The sequence below is a fragment of the Bufo bufo genome, chromosome 1, assembly GCF_905171765.1.
Source record: "Bufo bufo chromosome 1, aBufBuf1.1, whole genome shotgun sequence".
Classification (NCBI taxonomy): Eukaryota; Metazoa; Chordata; class Amphibia; order Anura; family Bufonidae; genus Bufo; species Bufo bufo.
Window position 1 is genome coordinate 646,787,243 of NC_053389.1, and position 16,411 is coordinate 646,803,653.

Below are 16,411 nucleotides of genomic sequence, written 5' to 3' on the forward strand. Positions count from 1 at the left end.
CAATTCATCTGATTGCACAGAAGTCCATGATAACCTACACCTGGGGACATGTACATGATCCTAATAGTACAGGTAACTATAAGAAACTTTGTAATATATATATATTTTTTTTTTTTGCCCTTCAATGAACTGATAGTCCATCTTTTTGTCACAGTGTAGGGGGAGGGGAGGAACACAAGAATGACAACAGAAGGAAAATAACCAGGAACTAGGCCTCAAGGCTAGGGAAAGGGAAATGGTGACCACCTACTGAAACCCTAAACCTAGCCCTGACTCCGGTCAGTATGATTTGACCCTGAAGGTGGGAATATTCATACACCGGAAACCTAGGCCCTAGAAACCCTGAAAAGCCCTAGGATAGTGACAGGGTCTGAGACTATTGGTTCCTTCCTAGATAAACGAACCAGAGTCTCCCTGATGCCTAGTAACAACGAGTAAATGGGAACAACAAAATACCAAGAGAAGTACACTTATCTTCAATAGAAAATGGATGAGTAGGAACTCAGATGAGCACAACACACCAGCTCTTCCAACTCCAGGCAGAGAATATCAACCGCGTGGTGTGAAGTGTGAGTCCAGACTAAATAGAGGAGCAGTAATGACCACCAGCTGCACCTGGGATAAGAGGCGTGGTCATTACCAACAACAACACTGCAACAAGTGAAAACAGAGAGACTGTCAGATAACCTCACTAGCCGCCAGTCTCTCAGATCTTATAACCTCTGTCATGGGAGGGACCATAACACTTTCATTTTAGCAGCAAATGTTAGTTGTCTGCTGAGCACATGCTATCTATGTCAGATAGGCATATTCCTGTTCCCAGGTTGGGGCTACCAAATAGAAGGTAGAGCAGCTGCGTATGCGCAGCCACCCTGCATTCACCACTATGGGACTTGCATTCCATCAGTAATGATGTGCCATAGTTTGCTGGCATCAATGTTCCCAATAACTGGGAGGCCAGTGAAACGACGGCACTGTACTACAGGAGGATTTGCCAGGTGTGTAATGTATCTAACAGCATGAGACCAGGTTCTAGATAAAGATGCTCCAGAATAGTTTATTTTCTAGGGAGTGCCAGTATTTCCTAAAACAGACATGTAAGGAGAAATGACGGCTCTTCTAATTAGATTTAATGGGTTGTCACATGAAAAATATTCTATAGTTTTCAAATCAGCACCTGGATCTGAATACTTTTGTAATTGCATGTAATAATTTTTTTTAGCATATTCAATAAAATATATCTGTATAGCACCACCTGCTGTTTTTTTTATTTATTTATTTGACCTGCTCACTGAGATGGCCGCACATGCTCAGTTTCATCCTTCAACTGCCTCCTGAGCTGTGATTGGGAGAGCTGAGACACTCCCCCTTATCTACAGCAGAAAAGACACTCCCCTTGAGCTGCCAGCTTGATAGAAATCTAGCAGAGCAGTGAATGAGGAGATCTCTGGATCCATGTCAGGTACAGGGCTGGTTCTAGCTTTGTTACAAAGAGGTTGTCATGTCCTATATGATGTGTGATCATCATGTTTTTTCATTAGTCATGGGATAACCACTTTTAATTATAATTTGTGCGTAGATATTTCTTATACCACAGCTATTTTTTATTCTCTTTTGCAGCTTTTGTCTTACAGCTCCGGCACAAAACCAGACGGCTCCCCTGTACATGCTGAACGTCATGATGAGGAGGGCGCTTTGGGTGAGGATAGTCATTGTGAGGCCATTAGTGATGACTCTGACATTGTCACCTTGGAAACTCCCAAAGTGGATGAAGTTGGACCCGAGGAGGAGGTTCCAGACGATTTGTGTGGAAACACAGATCTAAACATGAGCTTTTCTTCTAGTAGCCAGTACACATTCAGCCAGACAGAAGCTGGTAAGAGGCCGCACACTTATACTGTGCTACAGAGGTAGAGCTAGTATGACTCGGGCTGTGACCTCATTGACTTCTAAGGTCTCCATCAGTTTTGCTGTATATTTGACTACAAGCGTGGCACTTCAGAGAGTGAGTAAAGCTGGCAGAAATAGAGGAAACTGTTAATGCCAATGTCAGCAGTCTTCCTTTTTAACATGAATTCTGGATCACCTTTTTTTTTTCAATTCCAGTGTCCCTGGTCCACTCCCATAGCAGACATCCGTTACCATCCTTAAATAGACACTGTAATTATGCTCCTTTCTCACAATTTCCAGATTAAACATGCAATTTCCCCCCTACATTTTAGATAATTAATTTTACACACAAACACAAAGTCAGTTTTTTCTATGATCTCTTTAGACAGCATAGTGCTGCCTAATGTATCTTGATCACTATACTTTCATGGTGCATGCATCGTTTTAGCCTAAAGCAGGCGGTAGCACTTCTGGCCTAAATGTAATGGAGACTTGGGGCGTCATTTATTAAGACCTCCGTTTTAGACGGCAGTCTTAATAACCCCTATGCCTGGCGGTGGATCCGCCGGAGTTATGTAGAGGCGGTGACCGCTCCATAACTTCGGCGCATCCAGCACCAGTTCTAAATGTAAGACAGCTTCCTAGTTTATTTTCTAGGGAGTGCCAGTATTTCCTAAAACAGACATGTAAGGAGAAATGACAGCTCTTCTAATTAGATTTAATGGGTTGTCACATGAAAAATCTATAGTTTTCAAATCAGCACCTGGATCTGAATACTTGCAGTAATTGCATGTAATAATTTTTTTGAGCTTAGCATAGAAACCCCATTGGTTTCAAAATATACATGATAAGTCTACCTGAAGTTATGTTGGAGAAAGGTTGCCACAAGCTGTCTACAAAACGCCCATATGTTATATGTAATAGGTAGATGATACATGAGCACATCTTGTTTCTGCTACGTACAACGGGGGAGATTTACTAAGCTAAATACAATTTACATAAAAATAACAGATAATTACATTTGTAAATATGATTTACATAAAAAACTGGTGTACATGTTTTGCACACTTTTTGCATCTCGTGCAACAAGGGGTGTGGCTAAATGAGCGGTATGACTTGTAGGGAAATGGGCGTGGCTTAAAATTTTAGCGCATAGTAAGCCAACCAATAGGTGGTGTGAAGTTAGACAAAATTGTCTATCCGAAATGTATCATCTAGTATAAGTCTGGTGTAAATCTCCCCCAGTGTTGATAATCATGTGATAGCTGTGTCATTCTACATGTACATTTTCTTTTTCCCTTGCTCATCTGTTTTCCTTGCTTTTGCTTTCTTTTTTTTTCTCTTTATGTATCTCCTCATTGTGCTGTGCACAAAGAGGGACTCCGCGGAGCAGTGAGGAAGATGCCTCTAAATGTAAGGGCGGTGGCTCAGTGAGCATGCTCCTCTCTGACATAAACCTGCTAACCACAGTGATGCGTTTGAGCAGCTCTGCCACCACTACTAACAGTATATATATGTTACATATGTGTCCTCTACATGTTGGGCTGTATTCAGGCACTCTGGGTTCTACCAGTGTAGCCAGCAGGCGTCCGCTCCAGTTTACTAGTGAGGACATTGCATACTGGAGATATGTAGCGCGGGTTACACCTTGTACATAAAAAGGATGAAAAGGCAATCCATGTAGGAATTGTCAAGTACCTATCATTCCGTTACATTATAGCTGTAGAACTGGGGAAAGCATATACTATAAAGGGGTTGTCTGGTGCTGGAGCCGAAAACTACTGGGCTCCTTCCCTGCCCCCCTGAACATAAAACCCCCCACTCTCCTGTGTGCGGTCGCCGTTGCATTCACAGGACCAGGAAGCAGCCAGGTCCCATAACCGTGGTGGCCAGTCACAGTGGATTGAATAGTACATTACTGCTGTGAACGCTGAGGCCTGTGATTGGCCACAGCAGTCACGGAACCAGGCTGCTCCCTGGTCCTGCAGGTAGGGGGACAAGGGAAAAACGTCAGACAAGGGTTGTCTGCTCCAAGGTTGAAAAACGTCTTTAATAGAGGTAGATACGATAACTCTGTTCTCTCTGGTCCTTTTATATTAATGGACAGTAGTGATGCCGGGGCTGTAGCTCTGTCCATTGTGTGTAGTGGACAGAGCTGGTTAATTCAGCGCTGCAGTAACCAGATCCCTCCACTACACAGCGGACAGAGCTGTACTTCCGCCAACGACTTCTGGAGCCACTGCGGAGCAGGTGATTGTCAGGATGTTGTACTCCCACTATTCAGATATCGGTGGCCTATCCTGAGGACATATATAAGGACCAGAAAACCTTTTTAAAAGGGAACTATAGCTGCCAATGTACTTGCATTTTTTTTTAAGGAAAGCTTGTAGGGCTTTTCCTGCACATTGTTTTCAGAATCTTTTTGCTCAGTTTTTTACTGACCCTCCAGTACAAATATTTTGAGGAAATACTGGGCAAAGTAATCTCTGCAAGATGTTAAAGGCATTGCCCAGGACTGATGACCTATCCTGACTTCCGGTCCCCCCTGCTATTCAGCTCTTGGGAGGGGCCACAGCGCTGTCACCTCCATCGGTCACATAGCCTTTGTGCAGCTCAGTCCCATTCAAGTGAATGGATTGAACTGCAGTACCTAGCACAGCCGTGCTTGGTGTGCTATACAGATGAGCGCTGTGGCCCCTGTGGTGTCAGTGCCTAGAGTCCCAGACCCCCCTTCCCCCCACCAATCTAATATTGATGACTGATCCTGAGAATAATAAGTCATAGGGGCACTTTAATAGTTTACCAGTTCCATTTCCTAATATGAAAGCACTCCAGGATATTACTTAGTGGACTACACACAGCACAGGGTACAGCAGTGACACTTGACTGCAGAATTTCCATTCTGTAGTGTCTTGTGATCTGCAGGGAGTCCTAGAGCGTCTTTTAGACTCACACTGAAGGCTCTTATACCCTTGCATAGGGAATCCATTGTCAGACACTGTAAGACTCTGGTGGTCAGACTGCAGGTCACTTGAGGCAGTTCATTATTCTGCAGTAAAGTGGTCGGTAATGGGATTCACTGCTGTACCCTGTTCCTCATTTGCTTGCAAATGGGGGGCCAACCTAAAAAAAAAAATAAAAAAAAAAATCCCAGAGTGCTTCTTCAATTCGTACCCCATATCTTGTCCCTGAAAGGGGTATCCTAGTTATAAGAAATGTAGGATAGGGGACAACTGTTCGATCGGTCTGAGTTTGGCCGCTCTGATGCCCACCAGTTATGAGAAAAAGGGCCCTATATCCCAAAATAAAATGGAGCGACTGGCTGAGCATGCACCATGCCGGTCCATTCAGTCTTTATGGGACTGCTGGAAATGGCCAAGGTTTATCTAACCATAATTCCATTTTAAATTAATTCAGACCCCAGACCAGGCCCCTAGATTAGACCACTAGATTAGAGAAAAAGAATAAAGCAAGTATTTGCCATTCCTTACTCCGGGTTTTTGTTACATTAAGGGCTCAATCTCAACCGTGTTCTGAGCCTTGAAGGGCTTGATGTGGAAGGGGTGCCTGTAAGTCCCTGGACTATGTGCCCAGTTGCAACTGCAACCTCTATAGTTATGCCACTGCATGGTCCAAAACCACAGACAGTGCTTGTCAGCCCTGTTGTGGTCCCCACGCAGCCCTTGTTGGGAAATGCTACTCTAAAACTTTGAGTTGGCAAGTTCTCCTTTTAACAAGAGAAGAATAGGGCAGCTCCTAATGGGTAAGTCCCAACTGGCACTGGGCTCCGGCCCCAAAGTGCAAAGCTGCTTACCAGAGTGTGCTGTGCTGCGGGCACGACACTGTTGTAGACATATAATGTATGTCCTGACGATCAGGATACAGCCGCTCCCTCCGGCTCTGGGTATTCAGAGAATCCCGCTGATATGGTCGCAAAGAAAAAGAAAAAAGTAGATTGAGGGGCACTCATTTCACTGGTTTTAGGGCATAATAAAAAGTGGAATAGAAGATACAAATTAAATTATTCCAGTAACTTGCAACGCTTTTCGCTGGCGGCCCTCTAGCTTCATCAGGCTTTAAAGGGTAAAAGCTTGTGATCTTGCAAAGCAAACAGACTAGGAAGTAGATGTTCTGTGTACTGCATAATGGGCCTAGTGTTTAACTGTTAATGCGTGCTATTGTGGTAAGTGTTAGGAGTTCTACTGAAATATTCATTTGAAGAACAGCCGGAACACATGCGTCGTACGAAGCTGAGATAATTGACAACAGGTTCTTAGGGTGGTAATTTTATTATTTTTTTATTTTTTTAGAGCAAGAAAATGCAGCAGCAGGCAGATGTTATGTGCCAATAGGGATTTATAAAACACCTTTATGAGCATTTTTCTTTTTGTGGCATTTTAGGTTTTCTATTTGTATTTTTTCTATTAAGTTTGTTTTCTATTTGATCCCTTGGCGTATATTGCAGTGTGCTCTGAGTGTGGTGTCTTCTCAGACATTTTGCCATAAGTTTCTCTATAAGAAATATGTTTGAAAAAATACGTTGTGTGACTAAAAAACACTGCCACAAAAAGGAATTGTAAAAGATGCTAGTATTTGCACCTAAGCCAGCTGTACCTTTTATGTACCTAAAATTCCATACTCTCCTGATACCCACTGCTCCTTTCCAGCGCCCTGGCTCTCTTCACTGGTCTTTCATTTCCCAGCTGTAATATTCTGCACAGAAAGAGTGACGTGCACCACTGCAGCCAATAAATGGCCTCAGCAGTGACATGCCCCCAACTGGCACGTCACTGCTAAGGCTACTTTCACACTGGCGTTTTGGCTTTCAGTTTGTGAGATCCGTTCAGGGCTCTCACAAGCGGTCCAAAATGGATAAGTTTTGCCCTAATGCATTCTGAATGTAAAAGGATCCGCTCAGAATGCATCAGTTTGCATCAGTTTGCATCAGTTCAGTCTCCATTCCGCTCTGGAGGCGGACACCAAAACGCTGCCTGCAGCGTTTTGGTGTCCGCCTGACGAAGTGGAGCCAAACCGATCCGTCCTGGCACACAATGTAAGTCAATAGGGACGGATCCGTTTTCACTGACACAATCTGGTGCAATAGAAAACGGATCCGTCCCCCATTGACTTTCAGTGGAGTTCATGACGGATCCGTCTTGGCTATGTTACAGATAATACAAACGAATCCGTTCATGACGGCTGCATGCAGTTGCATTATTGTAACTGATCCGTTTTTGCAGATCCATGACTGATCCGCCCAAAACGCGAGTGTGAAAGTAGCCCAAGTCATGTGCCTCTTGGGGACACCGCTGAGGCCAGTCATTGGACGCAGCTGCACATGTGACCTTATTTGTGCTCGACTTGACAGACTGGAACCAGAAGACCTGTGAAGAGCCAAGGAGCGGGGAGCAGGAGAGTATAGAGTTTTCCCATACACTGCGTGCAGAATTATTAGGCAAATGAGTATTTTGACCACATCATCCTCTTTATGCATGTTGTCTTACTCCAAGCTGTATAGGCTCGAAAGCCTACTACCAATTAAGCATATTAGGTGATGTGCATCTCTGTAATGAGAAGGGGTGTGGTCTAATGACATCAACACCCTATATCAGGTGTGCATAATTATTAGGCAACTTCCTTTCCTTTGGCAAAATGGGTCAAAAGAAGGACTTGACAGGCTCATAAAAGTCAAAAATAGTGAGATATCTTGCAGAGGGATGCAGCACTCTTAAAATTGCAAAGCTTCTGAAGCGTGATCATCGAACAATCAAGCGTTTCATTCAAAATAGTCAACAGGGTCGCAAGAAGCGTGTGGAAAAACCAAGGCGCAAAATAACTGCCCATGAACTGAGAAAAGTCAAGCGTGCAGCTGCCAAGATGCCACTTGATGCCACTTGCCACCAGTTTGGCCATATTTCAGAGCTGCAACATCACTGGAGTGCCCAAAAGCACAAGGTGTGCAATACTCAGAGACATGGCCAAGGTAAGAAAGGCTGAAAGACGACCACCACTGAACAAGACACACAAGCTGAAACGTCAAGACTGGGCCAAGAAATATCTCAAGACTGATTTTTCTAAGGTTTTATGGACTGATGAAATGAGAGTGAGTCTTGATGGGCCAGATGGATGGGCCCGTGGCTGGATTGGTAAAGGGCAGAGAGCTCCAGTCCGACTCAGACGCCAGCAAGGTGGAGGTGGAGTACTGGTTTGGGCTGGTATCATCAAAGATGAGCTTGTGGGGCCTTTTCGGGTTGAGGATGGAGTCAAGCTCAACTCCCAGTCCTACTGCCAGTTTCTGGAAGACACCTTCTTCAAGCAGTGGTACAGGAAGAAGTCTGCATCCTTCAAGAAAAACATGATTTTCATGCAGGACAATGCTCCATCACACGCGTCCAAGTACTCCACAGCGTGGCTGGCAAGAAAGGGTATAAAAGAAGAAAATCTAATGACATGGCCTCCTTGTTCACCTGATCTGAACCCCATTGAGAACCTGTGGTCCATCATCAAATGTGAGATTTACAAGGAGGGAAAACAGTACACCTCTCTGAACAGTGTCCGGGAGGCTGTGGTTGCTGCTGCACGCAATGTTGATGATGAACAGATCAAAACACTGACAGAATCCATGGATGGCAGGCTTTTGAGTGTCCTTGCAAAGAAAGGTGGCTATATTGGTCACTGATTTGTTTTTGTTTTGTTTTTGAATGTCAGAAATGTATATTTGTGAATGTTGAGATGTTATATTGGTTTCACTGGTAAAAATAAATAATTGAAATGGGTATATATTTGTTTTTTGTTAAGTTGCCTAATAATTATGCACAGTAAAAGTCACCTGCACACACAGATATCCCCCTAAAATAGCTAAAACTAAAAACTACTTCCAAAAATATTCAGCTTTGATATTAATGAGTTTTTTGGGTTCATTGAGAACATGGTTGTTGTTCAATAATAAAATTAATCCTCAAAAATACAACTTGCCTAATAATTCTGCACTCCCTGTAGATACAGATAGCTGAGTGCAAATAAAAAAATAAAAATACAAAAACAAAACTTGGCAACCGTATACGCTATGAATTACTTATGAATACATAAATATGGTTTTCACTTCAATTGTGCAGAAAATCAATAGATATAATTCTTCCACTTGGGCATTATTGTACTTGTAAATGTAGTATGAGCTTATGGTAATGCAATGGCAGTAACAGACAGCACACATTGCAGGCCGTCCTCCTGATGCAAGAGCCGTTGATAATACAAAAACACATTATAAATGTGAGGACAGGCAGCTGTCGGCCTGTAGAGGAGACTGCAGTGGCTGATCCCCTATTGCTTATTCATGCAAAAGTGTATGTAGCATGGCTTTACCCCCTGATGGAGCGATTTTCCATTTTTGCGTTTTTACTCCCTACCTTTTTTTTTTTTTTCCGTTCACATAGTTTTTTGTGGGACAAGTTGTACTTTCTAATAGCACCATTTAATACTGCATAAGATGTAGTGGGAAGCTGGAAGAATTGGAAAAAAAAAAATGCAATTCTGCAACAGTTTTTTATATGGGTTTTGTTTTTACAGCGTTTACTATGCAGTAAAACTGACTTGTGTTCTTCATTCTCAGGGTCAGTATGATTATGGTGATATCATGTTTGTATAGTTTTTCTTGCATTTTAATACTGAAAAAATAAAAACCTTGGCAATTTTATTTTTCTTTTCATTGCCATATTCTGACCCCTATAACTTTTTAGTAGTTATGCATACAGAGCTGTCTGACAGCTCATTTGTTACGGGGCGATCTGTACTTTTCATTGATACCTGTGTGGGGTGTGTATGACATTTTGAACACTTTTTTTATTATTTTTTTTTTTGTGCGAGGTGAAGGGACCAAAAAACGGCAAATCGTCCATTTTGACTTTTTTCTGTTTCGCCATTTGCTGTATGGGATGCCCATGATGTGTGTTTTTTTTTTTTTTGTTTTTTTAAAAAAATATTTTATCTATTTTTATTTTGGGGGAAAGGGGGGTGATTTGCATATATATATCTCCATAAGAACCTATGTGCGACAGCCTCGTATCATTCAGGAGTACAGAGACTGCTGCACACACCATCTGGCTCCCCCGATCCTCGTTAGGGGGAGCCAGTACACATTTGACCATGGCATCTGAGGGGTTAAATGACATTAGCCACAGGTATCTACTGTGCACAGACTATTTTAAACATCCATTCAGAGATATGTACGGACTGCCCAAATGGATGTAGTCTATAGGCGGTCTAGTTAATAATTATTATTTTATATGGCAGCAAAATGTTCAGCAGCGCTTTTAAAATCCAAGGGTACGTGTGTAAAGAATCCAACATTACATAGTAACAAACTAATCAACAATTCAAACTATTGGAGTGAGCTCCCTGCTTTCTATGAGGTAATAGGGGAGACACAAGAGCTAAATATTCTTGTTTCATAGAGTAGTTAAAGGGAACCTGTCACCAGGATTTTGGGTATAGAGCTGAGGACATGTGTTGCTAGATGGCCGCTAGCACATCCGCAATACCCAGTCCCCATAGCTCTGTGTGCTTTTATTGTGTAAAAATTCTGATTTGATACATATGCAAATTAACCTGAGATGAGTCCTATATGTGAGATGAGTCAGGAACAGGACTCCTCTCAGGTTAATTTGCATATGTATCAAATCGTAATTTTTACACAATAAAAGCACAGAGAGCTATGGGGACTGGGTATTGCGGATGTGCTAGCGGCCATCTAGCAACCCATATCCTCAGCTCTATACCCAAAATCCCGGTGACCGGTTCCCTTTAAGGCATCTATTAGACAGATTAGAGTAGTACACATAAAGCTGCATGAGCCAGTCAACAAGTCAGTATATGTGTATGTACAGATATGAAGTGCATTAAATGCATGGCGTGTGGTGGCAAGTATTGGAGAAAGGGTCATGTTCTAAGGCACGTTATAGAAGATGTTGAATGGAGAAGAGTTGGAATATCGAACACCAATCTTGTTTGCTTTGATAAGTGTTGCACTTAACTACTAGCGAACATTGAGTTGTTTCCTCTCTGCAGTTTTTCCATCCCATCCCAGTGAAGAAGACTCAAGTAACGATGAAGCAAGTGACGATTCTGTTCCTATTCTGAGACGCCGACGTTCTAAGAAATCAATGACATCTGCATCCGAGTGTGAGAATAGGACACCTGGCGAGCAACCTCTTGCTCCTGCTCCTGCTCCAAAAATATTGGGGTGGATGAATAGCAGCTTAAACAAGTGCATTATCCTCGCTCTAGTTATAGCTATGAGCATGGGCTTCGGACATTTTTATGGTAAGTTATTTTGCTTTAAAATGTGCCCTCCTCGCATATAATAGCCTTAGAATGGGGGATCAGCGGCAGCCCTGCCGATCAATCGTTCTGCAGTAGCTCCAGTGCTGGAAGCTGGCACTGGAATCGCACAGCTCCATCCGTTTTCTAGAGGACAGAGCTTTCTACTGTAGTGGAAGAATGGGAGCAGTGCTACCATAATCAGCTCCACATTGTACGAAGCTGTGTAGTTCCAGTGCCAACTTCCTCTGCCAGAGCTACTGCAGAACAGCTGTTCAGCAGGGTGTTGGACCCTCGCCAATCAGATACTGATGGCCTATGCTGAGGATAGGCCATCAATTTAAAAGGAGTAATAAACCCTTAAATGTTTGAGGTATTCTGCTTAATTCTATAAATGTGCCACGTAAATGTGTTACACAGATATTGCACAATCCACTCTCTTTTTCATAAAAGGTACTATTCAGATATTGGAACAGCATAAACATGTGGAAAAAATCCATGAGAGTGAACTTAATGAAATGAAGGATGATCTGATTCAGTGTCAAAGGGACCAAGAAGCCACAATTGAACAGGTGAGCGATCGTGTGAATTTCTTCCCTGGTTTTTTGGAGCTACAGTTGGATTAAAAGAGATCCTGTCGCCATGAAATGCATTTGTACACAGAGGCCGCCTTTATCAGTGATTGATAGTGTTCCCTGTGTAAAGGCACATTTAGATACTGCGAGCAGCAGCTAAGAGGAGTGGAGAGCTGCATTTACATGTAGCGATCACCTCCATTGTATGACGAGTGATGGCTGCTGCGATCACTTGTCCTCATACAAAATCATTGTTCCTGGGCAGCAGAGTGCCGTCTAGACACCACAGGACAATAATTAAGGTGTCCGCACCCCAGATGATTTCAACCCATGAACGAACGTTTCACTCGTTCTTCTGCAGCATCTTTAGATGGGCCAATTATCGGGAAAATACGTTCATAGGGACATCAAGCCATGTAAATCCAGCTTAAGTCTGTGTATATACAGTTGAAACTCGAAAAATTTGAATATCATGCAAAAGTTTAGTTTTTTTTAGTAATGCAACTTACAGAGCTTCTACCACCAGAAATACTGTTATGTAGCTGACTGACATTAGCGATGCGCATTACATAACAGTATGTTTCTAACATTTGTCCCTGCAGCCGTTTTTGTAAAATAAGCACTTTTATAATATGCTAATAATCCTCTAGGTGCTATGTGGGCGTAAAATCAGCACCTAGAGGCTCCGTCAACTCACGCTTTATCACGCCCAGGTCCAGTGTTCTGCCCGCCCCACTCCTCTTGATTGAGGTCACTGTTCCCTGCATCGCAGACGAAATCCCGCGCCTGCACCGTTCACTTCTGTATTCGGCACAGGCGCAGTGAGTGAATGATGCACTCCTGGTACCGGATTCCTCACTGCGCCGACTACGTCACAGTGAGGAAGCCGGCTTTAGGACAGCGGCCTTCACTCACTGCGCCTGCGCCGAAGACAGAGGTGAACGGCGCAGGCGCGGGATTTCGTCAACGATGCGGTGGACCGTGGCATCAATCAAGAGGAGCGGGGCGGGCAGAACAGGGGACCTGGGCGGGATAATGGGTGAGTAGACAGAGCCTCTAGGTGCTGATTTTACGCCCACATAGCACCTAGAGGCTCATTAGCATAGTATAAAAGTGCTTTTTTTTACCAAAACGGCTGCAGGGACTAATGTTAGAAACATACTGTTATGTAATGCTGACATTAGCGCATCACTAATGTCTGTCAGCTACATAACAGTATTTCTGGTGGTAGAAACCCTTTTAAAAGGTGAAACTAATATATGAGACTCATTACATGCAAAGCGAGATATTTCAAGCCTTTGTTATAATTTGGATGATTGTGACTTTGGGGTTTCATAAGCTGTAAGCCATAATCATCCAAATTATAATAAAGGCTTGAAATATCTCGCTTTGCATGTAATGAGTCCCATATATTAGTTTTACCTTTTAAGTTGCATTACTGAAATAAACTTTTGCACAATATTCTAATTTTTCGACTTTCACCTGTAGCTATCTGCCAGTCACTGATGAGACGGCCCCTGTCTAAATGAAAGAGTTCAGATTTTAATGTATAAATTCCAAGTTTTACAGAGTCTTTTCCTACAAACTATATCTCAATGTGCTCAGCTCCTCCTGCTCTATAACATGGTGCCTGCAGACTGCACTGCATTGCATGGTGACAGGATCTCTTTAACCCCTTAACGCCTTATGCCGTACATGTACAGCATTATGCGCCTGCATTTGTATGTAGCTGGCTGCTGCGGTGAGCCCACTCCATACGTGGCGGGTTCTGGCTTTTTCCTACAGCAGGCACCCGTCCACAATGACGGGGAACAGGATCCCGCGGAACCCCATCGATTGGAGCCCCCGTAGTAAAATCGCGGGGCTCCGATCAGTTATCATGGCAGTCTGGAAAACTGCCGAAGCCTTCTAGGCCTGCGATAAGTTCCCTGCTGCGCAGTGTAAAACTCCTATTCACCCTAATAGATTTGTATTGGGGTGAATAGGACAAGGGATCAAAAGACCCCAGGTTCTAGCCCCCTAAGAGGGCTAATAGTTAATCAATAAGTACTGTAATAGTAAAAAACACCAAAATATAAAAAGTTTAGATCACCCCCTTTACCAATTTTACATATAAAAATATAGACAATACAATAAACAATAAAAAAATAAACATTAGGTATCACCGTGTCCAACTGGGAAAAAAAACAAAACATGAAAAACGTGCGATTCACCTTTTTTTTTTTTTTTCATCTTGTCCCCACCAAAAAATTAAACAGTGATTATAAAGTCGTACATACCACAAAAATGGTATCAATAAAAACAAGTTTGTTACGCAAAAACAAGCCCTCATACAGCTTTGTAGTTATGGCTGTCAGAATATGACGATAGAAAATTTAGATTTAAAAAAAAAAAAAATTACAAAGTAATGAAACAAAATAAAATCTATACATGTTTAGTATTGCTGCAGTCGTATTGAGCCACAGAATAAGGACGTCATTTTTAGCGCACATTGAACGTCGTGATGTCAAAACCCCAAAAACCTTGGCAGAATAGTGGGGTTTTTTTTCAGTTTCACCCCACAAAGAATTTTTTTCCTATTTTCCAATATAAGATGCAAAAAAATGCATCTTGTCCCGCATAAAATAAGCCCTCACATGGCTATGTGAATGGAAAATTAAAAAAGTTACGGCTATTGGAATGTGTGGAGAAAAAAAACCAAAAATGTAAAAAAGAAAATAGGCCCGGTCTTAAAGGGGTTAACTAGTTTATATGTAGCCATAAAATGCCATCTTGCTGTATGCCAAAGAGTTACCCAGTTTTAAAAGGAAGAAACAAAATGTCTAGTTCTTTGTATGAAAGGCCATATATGTATAATATGGCCGTAATTCCCATCTTTTACTGTTGCAAAAGAAGTGTTAGGGACAGGACAAGCTGTGCTTAAAATGAGTGCTCGCTAATCATGTTGCCTACATAAATCTATCAATAAGGGCTCATGCACACGCCGTTGGGTGGGAACATGTTCTATTTTTTTTGCGGTGCGGAGGCACGGTGTTATGCAAGCAGAGTTGGATCCACTGCGCCACTGACTGGCTGCACTCTGGAGGGAGTGATCAAGCAAGGCCTGTAAACCAGGTCAGAGGCAGGCGGCAAACAGGCAAAATCTGATAATCCCAAAAGCCGGGTCCGGTACACAGCAAAGCAGAACTTGAAAAACACCTTCACGCTTGGCACTAGACAAGCTAGAGACCATGAGTTGCTCAGGCATCTTCCTGTGGTAGGAAGCGCCTTTAAATACCTCCTGCAATCCAGCCATAGGCTGGTGAGACAGAGAACGTGTACACGCTGCCTCACAACAGCACAGGTCTCCAGCAGGAAGTAAACTCTGGCATGGCGCACAGATGCAACAGTTAAGCTACCTGCTGCCCGCGCTTGTCAGCATGGCAGCAGGAGGGAAAGAGGGAGCCTGGCGCCTGCGCCGCCATGGACTGCTGGGCTAACACACGGACAGAAACCCCACAGAAGTACTCTGTAGTGCTTCCGTGGGGTTCCGTGCCTCTGTTCCGCCCTTCGCCTTTTGGATTGCGGACCCATTTAAGTGAATGGATCCGCATCCGTGATACGGTGCAAAAACGTCCAGGTCCCATATATTGCAGACCTGCTGTTTGCTGGCTGCAGTGCGGGCCCGGCCAGCACACATTCGTGTGCATGAGCCCTAACTCTAAGGGAGCATTCACGCGACGGAAGATTCCGCCGGCTGCTGCCTGGTGTCTGCCTCCGATTGTTTGAAAATTGCGGCCTATCGATTTAAGCTGGGACCCCACCAAAAAGAGAATGGTGTGCAGACCCTAAAACTAATGGAAAGATGTACTGGTCAGATCCCTGCGATACACAGTAAAAGAATTAACCACCTGGCACCATTCAGACTCCCTCTTTAGAATTGTTGTTAGGGTCCCAAGACTTAAAGGGAACCTGTCATCAACTTTGTGCGGCCCATACTAACGGCAGAATAAAGTAGAGACAGGTGAGTTGATTTCAGCGGTCTGTCATTTATAAGTTAAAAGTAAGTGGTTGCCGAGAACCAACATCACAATCATTGCAGACTGGGCCTGGAAAAGAGTCCCGGCCACCTGAGAAGAGTCCTGGTTATTCATGATCTCCTGCTCTCCTGCCCACCTGCTGATGACTGACAGTCTTCTACCTAGTTTTCTCCCTTTCTCTCTAGGAGAGAACTGCCAGTCATCAGCAGATGGGCGGGGAGAGTGCAGGAGATTAGGAATAACTATGACTCTTCTCAGGTAGATTTGACTCTTTACAAGGCCTGGGCTGCAATGATTATGATGCTGGTTCTCAGCAATCACTCTTTTAGCTCATCAGTGACACACCGCTGACATCAGCATTTCTGTCACTAATGTATGCTATCCTCAGTGAGGTCAGCATAAAGTTGATGACAGGTTCCCTTTAAGAAACATTTATACAGACGTTCATTACTGAGAATTGCCCTTATTAAAAGTGCTGCTCATCACACTAAATAAGCAGAACAATGAAAATAAAAGCAGTTTTGCGGAAATAAGCAACACGGATGTGAACATGGCCTTTTATGTACTGTATTTGTATGGAAAGTACCGTATACATGACTGTATATCTAGCAT

General features: G+C 43.2%; 1 protein-coding gene across 3 annotated transcripts in view; it reads left to right on the top strand.

Moving 5' to 3' along the window:
* The window catches only part of CCPG1 (cell cycle progression 1), a 41,859-nt gene that overhangs the window by 14,209 nt on the left and 11,239 nt on the right, over positions 1-16,411 (top strand). For all 3 annotated transcript variants that reach the window (XM_040413921.1, XM_040413919.1, XM_040413920.1), the window contains exons 5-7: positions 1,621-1,876; positions 10,954-11,208; positions 11,659-11,777. In XM_040413921.1, the coding sequence (XP_040269855.1) occupies positions 1,621-1,876; positions 10,954-11,208; positions 11,659-11,777 (630 nt within the window). The remainder of the gene's footprint in view (positions 1-1,620; positions 1,877-10,953; positions 11,209-11,658; positions 11,778-16,411) is intronic.